At 46.8% G+C, this 17,130-nt stretch overlaps 1 protein-coding gene across 2 annotated transcripts in view; it reads right to left on the reverse strand.

Moving 5' to 3' along the window:
• The window catches only part of ITGB5 (integrin subunit beta 5), a 112,462-nt gene that overhangs the window by 90,358 nt on the left and 4,974 nt on the right, over window positions 1-17,130 (reverse strand). For both annotated transcript variants that reach the window (XM_027956587.3, XM_042232474.2), the window contains exons 2-3: window positions 11,576-11,661; window positions 3,498-3,702 (exon numbers count right to left, since the gene is read on the reverse strand). In XM_027956587.3, the coding sequence (XP_027812388.1) occupies window positions 3,498-3,702; window positions 11,576-11,661 (291 nt within the window). The remainder of the gene's footprint in view (window positions 1-3,497; window positions 3,703-11,575; window positions 11,662-17,130) is intronic.

Consider the following 17,130-nt stretch of genomic DNA (forward strand, 5'->3'; position numbering starts at 1 on the left):
GAGAATAAGGAGTATTAAGGGCTACAGGATTTTCTTTTTGTAGTGATGAAAATGTCCTGGAATCATATAGTGGTGATGCCGTACCACTTTGCAAATACACTACAAACCACTAAATTGCATACTTTAAAATGGTAAGTTATACAGTATGTGAGTTATATCTCAATCAAAAAACAAAACAAAATTCTAAAAATTCTGCTTAAATAAGGGGAAAATTGTTCTTTTTCTTCCAGGCTTATTCTGGAATAATAACCTTGCCTGGGTGAAGTGCCTCACATATAGTGCTGAAGCTTGTCCTTAACTAGTCTGGCATAAAGCTAATAAAGTGCTACACATTTCACTCAACAAACACTTATCATGAGGTATGGGGGAGCTGGGCAAAGGAGACACAAAAGCATTTCTGAAAATACACAATGGAGAAACCAATCGCTGCATACCTGAATGCCTTCCCCAGAGTCAGAGGGGCATTACCTTGAAATAAGTATGCACTTGGTAAACTGAAAATGTTGCTAATTACAACATACTATTCTTCTCTTCCCCCAAACAAATAAACATCTGGGGTTTGCCTGTATTTCTCTTTATTAATACTGAAATTTTCAAAATTTTAAGAGGCATCATTGGCATCACATGTTTCTATATTTGAGAAAGAAACGTGTTTATGAGGTTCTAGACCTCTAGGAATTCAGATTTTCATCAGGTCTCCTCCTCACTTTTCACTAATTTTCTTCTCCAATTCTCTATCTTCATCTCTATAAGCTGCAATGGGCTCTCCATTATTGCACCTTCTGTAGGACCAGAGCTGCACACAGTCCTCACATCGTATTATATAAACACAGACTCATGTATTTTTATTTTCAATATTAGAAACTGAATCACAATGCTTAGTGAGAGCTGTAAGTATACCAAATAAGACTGCTTTCTTCCTTTAACTGAGTGTATGTTGAGCTTCATGCATAAACAAGCATTGTGCATAAACTGAACGTTATGAGAACTTTACGCAAGGAGGATCCCCTTATTCAAATCATTTCTTAGGAGGCTGTTTCAAAAGCTAATTGATAAGTCAAACCACACAACAGTCTCTCTGCCTTAGAGCCACACCTTAATTCTCATTTTAAAAACTGTAATTGAAATGGCGACATCTTTGGCTTTGTGTGACCTCCAGCTTCTCCCTAAACTAAATCTACCCTCAAGAATAAGGATTCACCCCCATGAAGAATATTTCTTCGGGAGAGCAGCACAGGCTCAGAGTAATTCTAGATGAGGAGTTCCCCAAATAAAAACGCCCCTCAATGATGACCCTCAAACTCTTTTAGAGGTGTTAATTTTGGTCTTCGTTTTCAAAAACTGACTGAAAACGGTACACAGTAATATTACATCATAAACACATGAACAATACGAATACAGGAATAAAGACAGAAAACCTAGCAAAAATGAAAACAAAAAGTGGATGATTTTTCAAGGCTTTTCTTGAAGTGCCCGTTACACAGTTTTTAAGATAAAAAGGAAAATACACCACTTATGTTAGTCAATAACCATTTTTATCATATGCTGTGCTCTGATAACTTACTAATCTACAAGGATGCCTACGTCCCCTTCTAGGTCAGAGCCCTTGACCTTGAGTCTGAATCAAAGACTAACGTGAGGAGAGGCATTCATCTTTCCCCAGAGGACACCACCGAATATTTGCCCACTTGGCTCCCTCTTTTCTACCCACCCGCACAGTTCTGTAAGGGCTGCCTTCTCTCTCTCACCTCGGAACCTTACTAAACGCAGGGCCAAGAGTCCCTTCCAGTCAGATGACTTGTAAGAACGGTATGTTGAGCTAACCCTAAGCCCTGGGCTGTGCAGCAGTTCACACTGCTCTATATTCAGCAGGGCCACTGACACCTTCTTTTGTTTCTTATTTCCAAGACAAGTCAGTAGGTGAAATGAGACAGTTCTCAAATGCACGGTGACTCAGAGTCCTTTCTTACGACAACTAGAAGCAGCATGACTGAATGCTTACGATGTGCAGGGCCATGCTCGACTGTCTCTGAGATATGAGAATCTCTATCCAAATAGAGATGTGGCTGTCTCCAAAATCTGCATCTCTGGCCATGACTCTTTGAAAACAGTAGTTTAAAGTTCTTAAAGTGTATTTACACAGAAAGTCTCATTTAAGCCTCTGAATAGGGCTGTGAGGAATGAAGGTGACAAAGACCCTGAGATGCTAAGGAGTGGGGCCGCTTGCCCAGGGCCCCGAGCTAGAAACAGAGCCAGAACCAGAAGCCCAGACAGCCAACCAGATCCCTCATCTTCCCACAGCCCCAGCCACCCCGAAGTCTCAATGAACCATCTGGAAATGGTTATTGTGAGTGGCTTCCTAGACAATGAGAAAGGAGAAGAGGCTAAAAGTCAACGGGATTCGGGGGGAAAAGGCTGCCTTCTCTCAACAAGTGATACTTTCTAATTTGGCCATGTTCACATCCTCCCTTGACATCACAAGGGACCTCATGTGTAGAATATGAGGCATCAAAAGTGGTGAGCAAGAAACCATGAGCTGTGCAACCACAAAGACCCAACACTGAACTAGGTTCGCTGCTCTGCCTGCGAGCCCTTGAGCACATAGCTCCTCAGGTGTAAAATTGTGTCTGCTACCTTTGGGTAGGTCAAGTTATTAGCACATCGTATGTGTGCAAAAACTGTTAGTCCCCTTATACCACAATGAACTCCAAGGCAGAGGTTCCAAGGTCATAAAGAAAAAAATATCTCTACTCTGCAAGTCTGTCACTTCAGAATGCCACCGATTCAAATTTGCTGACAGGAAAAAATACTTTCTCCTGGAGGTAGCCTGTTCCCTTAGAAACTTGCATGGACTAAGGAGTAAATGTACCAGCATCCTCCCATCGAAAATAAGAACATTATTCACAACAATCAAAACGTGGAGACAACCCAAGAGCCCATGGATGGATAAACAGCTGTGTCTACACAGCCAATGGAGGACTATTCAGCTTGAAAAGGAAGGAAACTGACACGTGCTAGCTCATGGGTGAACCTGGAGGATGTTACAGTAAGTGAAATGCTCCAGTCACAAACAGACAAATGTATCTGAGTCCACCTGTATGAGGTATGTGGAGCAGTCAAATTCACACACACAGAAAGTAGAATGGTGGCTGCCAGGGACTGGGGGGCAGGGGGGAGGCGGAGAGGGAGCGAGGGGTTAGCGTTTAACAGGTTCAGAGTTTCAGTCTGGGATAAGAAAGTTCTGGAAATGGACAGTGGTGATGGTTAGACAACACTGGCAGTACAATTAATGGCGCTGACCTACACACTTAGAAATGGTTAAAATGGCAAATTGTATGTTACATATATTTCACCACAACTTTTAAAATAGCAAAGATACTCATTATCCCAAAGGCCTTGGCCCTCCCTTCCCGGGGTCTGGGCCATGCCTCCCATCGCCCTCCCCTGCCAGGCTTCTCTTCCCACCATCCTGAACTGGCCCACCCCAGGGCACTCACCGGGCCTCAGGGTCACCGTGACCTCCTGCGGTGTCAGCTGGATGACATCGGACCCCGCTGGGCTGGAGCCCTTGCTGCTGAGCGGCAGGCTCCGCAGAACCTGGGTGCTGCTGGCCGGGCTCTCGAACTCGCCGCCACAGCCATTCCTGATCAGGTTCGCCTTCAAGTCGCACCGGGAAGTGACTGACCGCAGGCTGCCGAAGTCCTGGAGGCACGGAAACAGGGGAAGAGGGCAGAGGGCAGTCAGGATGGCTCCAGAGCATCTCAGGCTGTGGATTCATCATCACCCCTCGACCCTGGACCCTCTACATTCCATTTCCTAAAAGTGGACAAGATGGACACCCCCACCCCAAATGCCTCACGGAGTATTATGAGAATTAAATAAAGAACTGAGGTGCTGGATACGGAAGCATCGTGTAAGTTGTAAACACACACAGTAAAATGTTTGGCCGCGCTGTTATTTTAATGGTCAAAATGCTTCTTTAAAAATGTGCCTGTCTGCCTGATAAGCAGGAGAAAACAACTGATACGGTCAAAAGTTGCATAATTAAAAATTTTGAAAGATACAAGTGGCCGAGAAACCGTCACTCAGACAATATCCCAAAGCCAGTAGGTGCCCAGTAGGGCCTCTGCAAGAGTCAACACCAGGAAGTCAAGGAGACTTTGAAGTATTTTTAAGTAAGTAAAACCAGATGTGTTGTTCTGAGCTTCTGTGATTTTGTTTGTTTATAACTGAATTTTTTTAAAATTTTGTCTATTGAACTCTTGACATAACAGGAGATCTTGCCTGTCAACAACCTCAGGGACGCCACAATAAATATACATATAAATGGCTCCAAAAACACTTGTGGAACAAGCTGAGAAAAATGATTATTCTAGAAATTGCAAGAGTCCAAAGCTGGGTTCTATACAGTCAAGCTGGGCTCTGATACAGCAATTCTGATGAAGCAGTTTAAAAAAACAAACAAACAAACAAATCACAGCAATAGGGGAAAGGAGAGGTACCTTCCTAAGGGCCTTACAGGCATGGATCCGCTGTCCTAAGCTGTGTGAAGCAGAGGTTGAATTACTGAATAGCTGTCCAGAGCTGAAAGTGCTCAGGGGCTGCTCAGAGCTTACTTGGCTAAGGAATTTCTGAACTTCTTGGCAGCACACTGGGCCTTGCTGCCAGCTCCTCGAATCCTGAGGAACTGGTTGTCCTCCACCCAGTTCTGGTTGTCAAAGTGCACATGTCTTGAGCAGACCAGTGCACATCCCCACCACCAAGCTGGCGAGGAAAGCATCTTCCGTCTCCCCGGAGTGATGGGTACCCCAACACCCCTCCCCTTGGCCTGGTGCAGCCTGCGTTTTGGAATAGACAATGTCACAGAGTCAAACTGCTTCACCCTAAGCGGGAGGCCGCTGCATGGTTCCTCATCCACAGCCTCAGCCATTTACATCAGCAAGATCATCCTGTGACGCACGGACACCTGTACCAGCAATGAACTTCATCCAAGCTGCCCAGTCAATCTGCTCAAAGGCTGCTTCTGCTAGACACTACCAGTCCCCGAGGGAGGACAGGTACAGAGCCACCTGCTGCTCCCCTGATAGGTTCATCAGGAGACTTTCAAGTCCAGGACACACCTCCCAGACCTGAAGAGCTCAGGCAGCCACAGAGAGCCCATTATAGCCTTGTTTGTGTAGCTGGCTTTCCTGACTCTATTTGGGGCTTCTTTATTTTCCAGGTTGTTAGGAGCAAAGCCCTCTTCATATCCCTCATTGTTAACAGCTTTATTTTTCCTTAATAACATTGTTCAAGGTTGTGGCAAACCTTCACTCCAATGCACAACGCTTCCTTGAAGTTTGCTGCACCAGCAGGAAAGACCACGAACTCCTGCCACCGAGCTGGCCAGCATGAGAACCATCACTGACCACATAAAAACTGCCATGTGCAGGATGACTTTACAAGTGCCAAACACGTCAGCAACGGGACAGTACAGGGGTGCCCCCTGCTCAGCAGCTCCAGCTTCACGGGCAGCACTGGACAGCCTACCACGACACTCATACCAAACCCAGACTTAGCCTCAGGGCCATCAAATCTATCATTTCTATCAACCTTCTCCTGTTTCAGAGTTTGGTTTTCTTGCTACTTGGGGCAGTCCCAGTGGCTTCTCTCATGAGCTTGACATCCTTTGAAGATACCTTTATCTATATAATCAAGTCCTGTCATTATCCCAGACCTTTAGGGCCTCAGTGACACCTGCTGAGGCACCTCTGGGTGTGCAGGTCTGGAGAACCCTTTGAGGATAAGGTGGCTTTCTCGAAGTCTATCAGGGATGCCCACAATAGCTGAAGTTCTCTCTGGCATGGAGTCTGAAGACAGCCATGCCTGATCTCTAGCACAGGCTCTTGCTGCCCAAGAAAGGGACAGATAGCACTGCAGACCCAGCAGGGAGTGACAAACCCACCACAAGCTTCCGCTCTCTTCCCCTGAGATCCTCACTAGATATTTTAATTTTGAATAAGGGCAGATGCACATTAAAAGAGAAGAGACCAAAATCACAAAGACCAGGGCATATATTATAAGAGCTATGTCCTTTCCAGGTGGCACAAATGTTATAAAGACAATGTCTCAATACCTCCATTCCTAAGCTTCAAATTCAATGAATGCAGACACCCCAAATTATATAAACTCTTGAAGGAAAGGAAGACTCATGGTTAAAAAATCCTCCTCACATGAGTGACATCCATCCTGAAGTCTGATGTGCCAAGAGCTTCTGCCAGGTGTCAGAACAAAGCAATTTCCAGGGAGAAGGGACCTCGGATGCATCACCTGGTCCAGTCCCTCACTTCTACAGATGATGAGTCAGAGGTCCACACACCTAAGTTCATGCCTATGTTCACCTGACGAGTTTTAAGTTTCTCCAGCCTCAGCTCTGTGAACACAAGCTCAGTGTTCCTTGCATCATCTGCCTCCCTTCTCAGTCAAGGTCACTGCTGAATTCCAGAGCAGGAAACTAACTCTGTGACCCCAGACTCCATCCCCCTAAATTGAGCATTTCCTTTGCTGTTCCAGGTGCCGAACTCTTCTGCCACCTATCAAACTTGGAGGATAACTATCCGCTCGATGCAGAAAAACAGGCATGAGACTTCATCTCAACATGGAAAAGTGGAAACTGGTTTTAGAATGGTTTCTCATGCTTAGCTGCTTGCGTTCATGTCCGACTCTTTGCGACCCCATGGACTGTACAGTCAGCCAGGCCCTTCTGTCCATGGGATTCTCCAGGCAAGAATACTGGAGTGGGGGGCCATGCCTTCCTCCAGGGGATCTTCCCAACCTAGGGATCGAACCAGTGTCTCTTAAGTCTCCTGCACTGGCAGGAGGGTTCTTTACCACTAGCTCCACAGCTCCGTGGTGGAAGAAGTTTCAGTTCACGAAGGAAGCATCTGTCCAGTCTCCAGAGATACTGTCACCAACCCTCCAAAGGGCTCAGGGAAGGTAACTGTATGACAGGCAACCCACTAAGAGAAGCAACAGAAGGCACACTGGAACTCGAAGTATCTTTCATGGCTTCTAGTCACCAAACGGTAATAACATCAGAAAGAAAAACATAAGAAGCAGGCGTACCAAACCTAGATGGCTTTTACTTTGTTCTAACACTGGTGCTAAAGAATTGTTACAACCTGACCCTCTGCACTGCCTCTGTCACCTGTCACACGGAGGATATAATGAGGTCTACTGCTCACCAAAATAGTACTTAACTCTCATACATTTTGTTAATCAAAACCCCCTCCTGCAGCCAAGAGCAGTGCTCAGCAGGCTCTCGGCGGTCAGGCACAGCGGCCAGGGCACTCAGCTTGTCCGCCTGCAGCACGCCGGTCATCACATCCTCTGTGCGCCTCACTGCCTGCTGCAGAAAGCCAAAACTCAAAAAAGATGTGGGTGGTATTTAGGGGCAAAGATGGGTTTTTGATTCTGAAACAGCAGGGTGAAGAGCTGAGAAACTGCAGACCTGGGGAAAGAGGAACCCAAGCAGGAACAGGGCGGGGTGGGAGGGTGTGGACCGTGGGGGCAGACGCCTTGATCCTGGTAAGAGGGGGAAGCAAATGCAAACTGGTGAACAGGGAGAGGGCCTGGCGGAGACTTGGGCAGGGGCAGGAAGCTGGGGCCCTCTGTGGCTGCGGCCCTGGCTCCGTTGCAGCCCTCGTGGATCTGGGGGGAGGGGAGGCGAGGCTGAAGGTAAGTGGCGACAGACTAAAATCTGTGCACCGTCAGCACACCACCGCGTGGCCCGGCTGCTGGGAGATGGGCAAGTCCCTGCCAGGTCTGCTGGGCTCACTTAACGCACTGGATGGCTGTTCATGGAGCATGTACACTGGGCTGAGATGCTTCCCTTTCACGACCACAAAGAGATTTCTCCCACAGATCTGTGTTTTATTGTGAGCTGGAGCGGACACTCATGTTTTTCACTCCTTCCCAGCTTAAAGGAGAATAGAGGTCATGTCCCCTCCGCTCTACTTTCCCCAGCACGGTAATCTCCCAGAAGATCCAGTCAGCTGGTCTAGTTTCCCAGCCTCTAATCTGTCTCCTTCCTCACATTCCCACCTCCAGTCCTACTGACCCCTCCATTCCTTCTATCCATGTCCACCTCCAAGGCAGAGACTGGTCGCCGCAGCCCAGGTGCCCCAGCCTTCTCCCACGTCTGCCCCACAGCCACCATCAATGCGCCCCAGGCCTCCCTGCTCTGGTCCCGGCAGGATTCCTTCCAGCATCCACAGGGCGGCCTTGGCAGCCTGGGCCCTTCTCCCTCTGGCTTCCTGGCAGTCTGAACTACTCCCAGCCACATCTCCTGAGGGTGTCTCACCTTCACACCCCAACAGCCTCTCCTCTCCCCACAGCCCTCAGCACCATCGCCTAGCCTGCCTGTCTCCTCTCCAGCTCCTGTAACCCTGCTTTCTGTCCTGGGGGGGCACCGCTGCTTCAGCCCCGCCCACTTCTCCCCAAACACCATCCTCTGTCCAGTATGCGGGGCTCCCTGCTTCCGGCACAGGCTGCTGATCCACAAAGCCCCTTCCCCCTTTTTCCCGGGCACATAGCTACATGAAGTCTCCCAGCTGCCTATGCACTTAGGCTGAGTGCTGTGACTGGTTTTAGATGAGAAAATGTGAATGGAAATCACGTGGGCTGCCCCGAGGCCTTGCCATAAAAGCACCCGCGCACATTCTTACCCGCACATGCCCCTTCACATCTAGCGGGGTTGTGAAACTTACACTCTTAGAGCAGAGGCAAATGCCTACTTCAGAAACGTGAAGGACAAAACAGAAAAATAGGTAATAAGCCGCCGGAATCTGTTGTGTGTCTTATGCTGTGCAGCACAATCAGCACTGGGAGTGTTCAAGCTGGCGGAGAACAGCCCCGGGCTCTGACGAAGGGCAAGGGACAGAGGCTGAGTCGTGTGATAAGGACCAGCAGTCTCCCTGCCCCATGCCACATCCTCAACTAGGACAGGGGAGAGTCTGGAGACTCTGACCTTAGAGCCAGAGGGTAAGATCTGTAGCTACCAGAGAAAATGAAGCCACAGTTGAAAGATGAAGACAGGAGAGCCAGGTTAACAGGGCCAGCCAAGCAGCAGAACCTGGCAGACAGAGTGGCATGAAGTGGGGGCGGGGGAAGGGTGGTAAGGGCACTGGCTGACTCAAAGGCCACACCTGGGGGAGAACAGAGTAATGGGAGGGGGACCTGGGAGACGGAATTAGGTTACAAGTTTGCTACATGCAGTGTAAGGCGTCCCCACCCCCCACCCCAGGTAAACAAGAAAGCCATTGTAGGATCTGAAGCAGAGGAGCTCAATGGAATGTGTTTGGGGGTTAATCTGTGGTGGAATGCAACCGGGAATCCACAAGAACACACTGGCTAGGGACCCAGCCCCCTACTCGGTACCAGCCCCTCCACATCATGTGCTCTCTGCAGATAACCTCACCTCTTTGATGATGTCCCAGGATTCATGACTATGGCACTCAGTCACACTTACCCTATTAAGGGGCAGTCTAGAATGCCCCAAACTTAGCTTTGAGACTACTCAGGCCCTGGAGAAAGTTCACCCCCAAAGTGGGTGGGAAGCTGCATTCCCACGCAGGAATCACAGGACGTTCATTAGCCAAGGCTGAGGCTATAAGCACAGACAGAGCCCAGTAAGCTACAGAGGGGACCCGGGTGTGGACCAGGACAATGATTTGCTCCTGGAGATATTAGTTGGGATTTCCCTGGTGGTCCAGTGGTTGACTCCATGCTTCCAACGCAGGGGACATGGACTTGAACAGGCTGGGGAACTAAGATATGTTGTGCTTCTCAGCCAAAAACAAAAACATAAAAAGGTGTCATCAGATACTACCAGTATCAGGACATCAGACTTGGGGAAAGGAAGAAACCTAAAGTTGACAATCCAGCCCAACTTCCAGAAACCATGGCTCACATTCCATGAGAAAATATCTATAAGGTACAGGAGGCTCAGTCAATTAGCAGTTCCATCCACAAGCCCTCTCATGAATTGATCTTGTTTTATACTTCCAAAGTACTGGAGGGTGGGAATTGTCATCTTCATTTTACATACCAAGAAGCAGTAAATTATGGTGAAACTGAGATTTCAACTTTGGTTTTCTAAACAAGGTGTCTTTTTAGCTGGCCTCTTTTATCAAATATGAATTCCTGACAGATTCTTGGCCAATTTTGAAGATGAGGAAGACACAGAATCTCGAGGAAATAATGATTTAATTGGAAACAGGCATGAAAACCAAACGCACAGAGTAAAGAGGCTACAAGGGCTATTGCTGGAGGTCCAACTAGAGAGGACAGAAAGGTGGTCAGTTGTGGCCTATACATGCAGACATGTAATAAACGGCCACCCAGTGAAATCCTTCATCAGTCCTACTGAGCAGCTATTAATACTATGAACCAGGTACCACTCTGGGTATGGGAGGTTCAACAGCGAAGAAAACAGATAAAACCCCTGCCCTAAATTTCTGGTGGGGGAAGCTTACATTCTTATTGCAGATAGATGGATAGATGAATGGAAACACGGTTGGGTGGACAGACAGATGTGTCTGGGGGAAACCATCAAAGTCTTCATGGAGTAGATGAGTCTTGAACTAATCTCTTGAAAACTGAAGACAAGGGGTTGGTCAGGGGAAGGAGGGGAAATCTGGGAAGCTCTTCAGGAGAAGCAGCAAAGAGAGAACCATGAGGGCGTTCATCAGTCAGGGCTCTCTGGGGACCCTCGCTTGGGTCATCCCCTGCGGCTAAAGTGTTGAGGGCAAGCAAGAGATGAAGGTAGGGATGGAAGCAGGCAGGGGCCATGGAACTTGGGTTTGTTGTGCAGGTTGTAAGGAATCTGTGAAAGGTTTTAAAGTTAATAACAAAACAGTACCATTAAGCCCCAAATACAATGAGGGGTTCACATGTTGAAAAGAGCCCTCTTTCAAAGTAGCTTGTTTAGTAATCTTACTCTTTACTAGGGAAAAAAAAAAAAAAAAATTCTAGAACAGTCACTTGGAAGAGGCAGTGTAGGTTTGGAAACTGAATATTTCCTGATTAGCCAACCAAGCGCTGATGTTTGTATTGCTTTACGAGAGCAATATGCCTATCACCACCCCAAACTTACATCCCTTCCTACAGGGTCTAAAGAAAGAGCAGCTATTCTTTTCAAGTAACCATTCCATAAAGGCCAATTCATAATATTCATCCTCAGATAAGCCACTGAACAATGACCGGCATCCGCCAACAGGCCACCCACCCAGGCATGTTTTATACTGTTATAAAGACTCACTCCACAAGCTCAGGTCTTCTTACCAAATAGCAGAAAACTGTACAAGAATGATAACTGGTTCCCCTACAAAAGGGAAAGAAGATCTTGTTTCCCGAAAACAGGATTAAAACATAAAACTGCAGCTTTTCTTTTGTCTCCGGCCTGGGAGAAAGGAAGAGGCAGCTCACAGAACCTGCACACACTTTTTCTGCCCGGTCAGCTTGGTTGCCGAGGTGAAGCCCACCGCGCCCCCCACCCCGCCCCTCAGAGCACTCCTCCCCTCCCCCACCTACGCACCTCTTTGGAGCACCAGGCACATTTTGGGTGGATTAGCAGGCATTCTTCACATGAGGTGGCACTTCCACTAGTGCATATGTTGAGACCTTCAAAGAAAGATAAAGATGCAGCCATTAGCTTCCAGCCATAAACTCCATTAATGGGCTTTTGCATGGGCGGGAGGAGTCACTTCCATCTCTAACAGGGGGCCTCTCTGAAGCTGAAGGGTGCAGGCCCCTGTGCTGATCACAGGCCTCTGCTCACTTGCAGAAGCTAAACACTGACGGCTTCTGAAGCACCCACCGCATGCACACTTGTGTTAGCAGCTCCCGTCGCTTCTACTGTGCCCGCAGGAGTCCCACTGCCTTCTTCCTGACACAGCAGGCCCTGGCTCATCGAGAACAAGGCCCCTCTATGCTCAGTCCAGACAAAGTATCATAAACAGCACAAAAAGCAAATTAAAAAAGAACTGATTGATCTTCTTCAGACATAAGAAAATCCTAAATCAGGTACTGTCGCACCAAATACACAGTGTACCCAAAGACAGCAGCAAAGTCCTTAAAGAAGAATGTAGCCGAGGAATACGATGCCAGCTTAAGATACAGGGTATCTATTAATTCAATATATCTACTAATAGATCAAGAAAATACATATCATCTGGGGAGATAATAAAAAGGTATTTGACCAAATTAAAAAGCCACCCCTTCAAAGTCTATCCCTGATGTTCAAAAAAATATCAGAAACTCAAACTAGAAGGAAACGTCCTTGTAAAAATTATTTACCCTCCACCCTCTGTCCCCATCCCATTAATCTGTGGAGGGGTCTCCTGAAGCAAACTCAAGTGTGGTATTCAGGTCAAATCCATTGTCCCCCTCCTCCCCCATCTCCCTTCTCCACTGTATGCCCCTCCCACTACCATCCCCAACAGCAAAGGCATCCTTGGTGAAATTGATCATCACCCAAGTCTTTTCCCTCTGGGACAGATTTCTTTTGACCAAGAGCAATACTTACTGGCTTCTCTCTAAACACATGTAAATTTATTTGGTCCTCACAGCACTAACAGACCCACTGGTCTCTTCTGCTCATTGCCTAGAGGCTCACTGGATAAATGGAAAAAAGAAAAACCCAGGGCCACCAGCCCTAGGAAGAAGGGCTCAGATCATAAAGGGGAAAAACAGAGGCAATAAGATCAACAAGAGTGTGGAGGAGAAAACGGGGAGGTTGAGACTCTTCCCCAGCTTCGCCAAACAACATAACAATACAGGTTGTAAGACATCTTAAAACTAACATTTCTCTAATTTGGTCACTTTAACTCCTTGATTCTTCTTTGTCACTAGCAGAGAGAAACCTACAGAAGTCGGGTGACGCAGGATGCTGCACCGAGTCACTGCACAGAGGCACTAGAGGGAAAGCCATTTGGCATGAGAATGGCAGCTCATTCCCACTTCCAGGCAATGAAAGTGGGAGGAGCTGGCAGGAGCTGAGGGGCTGGGAAGAAAGAGGGGTGACTTTGGGAGCCCACAGAGGGTGAGAACGATGGCTTTTCCCAGCCAGAGACCCTGACATGGAACCCTGGGCACTTCGTCTCCACCAACTGCCACCCTGTTGGGACCCCACCTCATACCACCAGAGCTGGGGACCCCAATGTCACTGCCAGGCCTGCAGTGGGACCTCCTGGGCACAACGCTGGACTGAGAATGCATTTCACAGGAGAAACAAAGCCAGGACCAATCACCCTGCAGGCCTCATTCCAGGAGGAAGAGTCCTTCACAGGTCCAAACATTCACCAGGAAGCTATCAGAATTCAGCCCACAGGGAAGTCGGGCTTGCCGTCCACCTGCTTACACTGACAACCTCCTTTCTCACTTTAAAATGAATCCACTCACTTGGAGACTTTCAAATAGGTACCTGAGCCTGTTAAAAAAGAGAAATGACTGCAGGAAAAGTTTCAAACAGTCAGTTTCATTGTTGGGTTAAATCTCCTTACCTGAATCATTTTGCTATACGGCAGGAATTAACACAACACTGTAAATCAACTATACTTCAAGTAAAAAAACAATATTCCCCAGAATATTTAAGTTGACATTAAATAAATAGATGTGGGAACTTCCTTGGCAGTCCAGTGGTTAAGAGTCCACCTGCCAATGCAGGGGACATGAGTTGGATCCAAGAGGATCCCACATGCTGCGGAGCAACTAAACCCAAGAGCCACAAAGACAACTGGGCCCAGGAGCCACAACTACTGACGTCGTGCACCCTAGAACCCCCGCTCTGCAACAAGAAAAGCCACCACAATGAGAAGCCTCACATGGCAATCGGAGAGCGGTCCCTACTCGCTGTAACTAGAGAAAGCCTGTGTGCAGCAACGAAGACCCAGCACAGTCAAAAATAAACAAACTTAGAAAAATAAATAGACATCGACAACTTAAAAAAAACACACACAAAAAACTCATCTGACAGAAACCACTAGCCGCGCAGGGGACAGAATCAAACCTAGAATGAAAGTGACTTTTCTCCTGTTCTCCTCCACCTTATCAAATACACATCCAGGCTCTTGTGGCATGTCATTTGCTTTGACATATAAAATAACTTCTATAAAGGATGCATAAAATCATCCCTATAAATCATTTCTATAAAATCATGGAACTGCAGAACCTTGGAGCTAGAAATGCTTTAGGATCAGCTACTAAGTCATCTAATTTTACAGCTGAAAACCTGAGAAAACAAAAATAACTTGGAAAAAATAACAAGGAGCCCAGTCTTTCGGTAAGAGGTCAGAAGGGGAACCAGCAAGCAAGTACCCATATAGGGTCTCTATGCCACCCAGACACGGGTCATGTGACCAGTGAGTTCCAGGGTCCTCCAAGTGTTCAACAGGCCCTCAGTCCAAAAGGAATTTGAGGTTGGATGTCTCAATTATGTCTCGGCCTCAACTCACATTAATTCACAAACACCACTCTCTAATTACCAGGGCCTCATCACTGAGCTCTGGGACCTTGGATCAGAGATCACGGGTGCAGAGCATTAGGGCTTCTCCTCTCTGACCCATATCACACTGGGCTCTCGTCTTCTGCTTTGCTAGCCTAAAAGACCTTGGACAAAATCCTGAAAGAGGATCCACAGATGTGACAGGCATCCGGTATGAAAACACATTGAACAACTGTAAAATATCTGTCATACTACATTCTTAGTCGTTTCTGTTAGTTCTTACATATTCACATGCAATAGTAGTTTCACTGCACTGACAGTGATTCCACTAAAATCAGGTTGCTATATTTTGTAATAACAAAACGGAAAGTAACCTTTAAAAACTGTGTAAAAAATTAATTTTAAAATATAAAAATAAAATTAGGTTGCTGTTGAGACAAATTCAAATTCAAGAAACCCTGCTCTATGCAAGTCCTAAACAGCAGGTACTGGACTAGGGGAAGCTAGAGACACGGAGATGAATGACCCAGGCTGTGCTCCCTGGGAGCTCATGGCTGCCAGGGACAAGTCATGCCAGTCCCACCAGGCACTCTGGGAACCAAAAGCATAGACCGTGTGCTGCCATGTGCCCCAGCGCCAGTGCTACTCCTCTGGCATCTCCCCTCCCTCCACCTATTAATATTTCAGTGAGTTTGGATTTGGCTGGATGAGTCAGTCAGCACCAGCAGCACTCTGAAAGGAAGGAAGTAATGAATAAAAACTTAAACAGCTACAGTTCACAAATGTCAGAGTGTTGTGTCTAGGTCATAGTAATAGGTGCTAGAGGCCCAGACAGTGGCCACAACTTTTCTTGGTTACTGTTTGCACAGTGACCACTCCCAGCTCAGTGTCAATTGCCTGCAGCCCTTAATGTCTCTGAAGCCAGGGATTTACTGCAAACCATCATCTGAAAATACTTTCTCCTTCCAAAATTCAATGATTCATCCCTCCCTATTATCAATCTTATCCAGGCCAGGCCGATCCTTCCTTCAAGATGCATGATATGTTTCTCCTAATCCAACCCTTCCTGCCTGCACCCTCCTTCAGCCCCACACAGCCCAAGCCAAGCCCTCCGCAGGTTTCTGCGGTCGCCTCCTGGCCGGTCTCCCTCCATTCAGCCTCTCCACACCTCTGTCTACCCGACGCGGCGAAGGTCACACAGCACCCACTGACGCACACCTCCAGCAGTTGGAGTTTCCTGATCTAAAACACTCCATGGGATAATAGAGGTGAGTCCCAAGACGACGCAGCCCTAATGGCAGGGAGAGAGGAGACAGGACACTACTCACTGGGAATAGTGGGAAACACACAGTGAGCAAGTAGGGTGTGCACGCACCCTGGAAAGCACACAGACAAGAACAGACCCTGCCGTTGATGTCTGTACAACCACCTTTAAGATACAACTGAGAAGCCAGCGAGAGAAACACAATCCTGAATTACATTTTACTCATTGTTTTCAAGACAACAGAAAATAAAAACATCTCATCATTGTTGTCTGGGGGGAAAAAATGGTAAGGCACTGGAGTGCTTCTCCCCATGCCCTGAACCACAGCCACTCATGCGTCACATGATAGACAAAGTCTTTCCAGTGCTGGATCTAGCAATTAAACAGTCATCGGTCTAAAGATGTGACCACAAAGTGTAAATACACCCTAGAAAGGATCTGTCTCGTTTGTATTTTTACTGCCTTTCTGAACGCCAGACATCAGCAGAACATTCAACATCACCACCTTTATAGACATGACTTGCTGTTTGAAAAACATCAGTTCATATATAGGATACTATGCAGCTTTAAAAAAGAATGTGCATGCTCTCTGTTCCCTGCATACTGGTATGATGCTCACTCTGAGACAGTTTTCACTAAGTTAACATAAAAGGCAAGGTGCAGAACAGTGTGTTTAGTGCTGCCTTTCAATAAAACTGGGGGAGGGAGGTTTGTAGTAAACATATAAAAATACTATGGACCCATAAGAAACTGACAGGGATGGTTTGAGCAGGGAAGCAGGTCGGGGTCATGTCCCAGACTAACCAGCAACAAGAATGAAAGAGCAATCTCTCACCCTACACTGGATATGCTTTTAAAAAGTATGTGAACCTATTACCTATTCAAAATTTAGTTTTAAAAAGACAACTGACCACTTATGATCTTCCTCTAAAAATTCATAACTCCAGTCTAATCATTTAAAAAAAAAAAAAAAAAAACAGACAAATCCCAGTGGAGGGACTATCTACAAAACACCTCCTCAAAAATGTCAAGGTCATTAAAAGATAGAAAAACTGTCACAACCAAGAGGAGCCTATGGAGACATGACAACGCAATGTAATACGGTGCTCCTAGAACAGAAAAAGAACATCAGACTTAAACTAAGAAAATCTAAGCATGGCTTTAGTTAATAACAACATGTTGATGTGGTTCACGAATTGTAACAAATATGCCATGTGCACGCAAGATGCAAACCACAGGCAAAGCTGGAATTGAGGCATATGAGCACCCCTGTATCAACGTCTCAGTTTTCCCATAAATCTAAAACTGTTTTACATATTTAAAAAGTTGAGGGTTTTGTGTGTTTTTTTTTAAAGATCATTGAAATCATGCTGGGAGCTGGTGG

Source organism: Ovis aries, chromosome 1, assembly GCF_016772045.2.
Source record: "Ovis aries strain OAR_USU_Benz2616 breed Rambouillet chromosome 1, ARS-UI_Ramb_v3.0, whole genome shotgun sequence".
Classification (NCBI taxonomy): domain Eukaryota; kingdom Metazoa; phylum Chordata; class Mammalia; order Artiodactyla; family Bovidae; genus Ovis; species Ovis aries.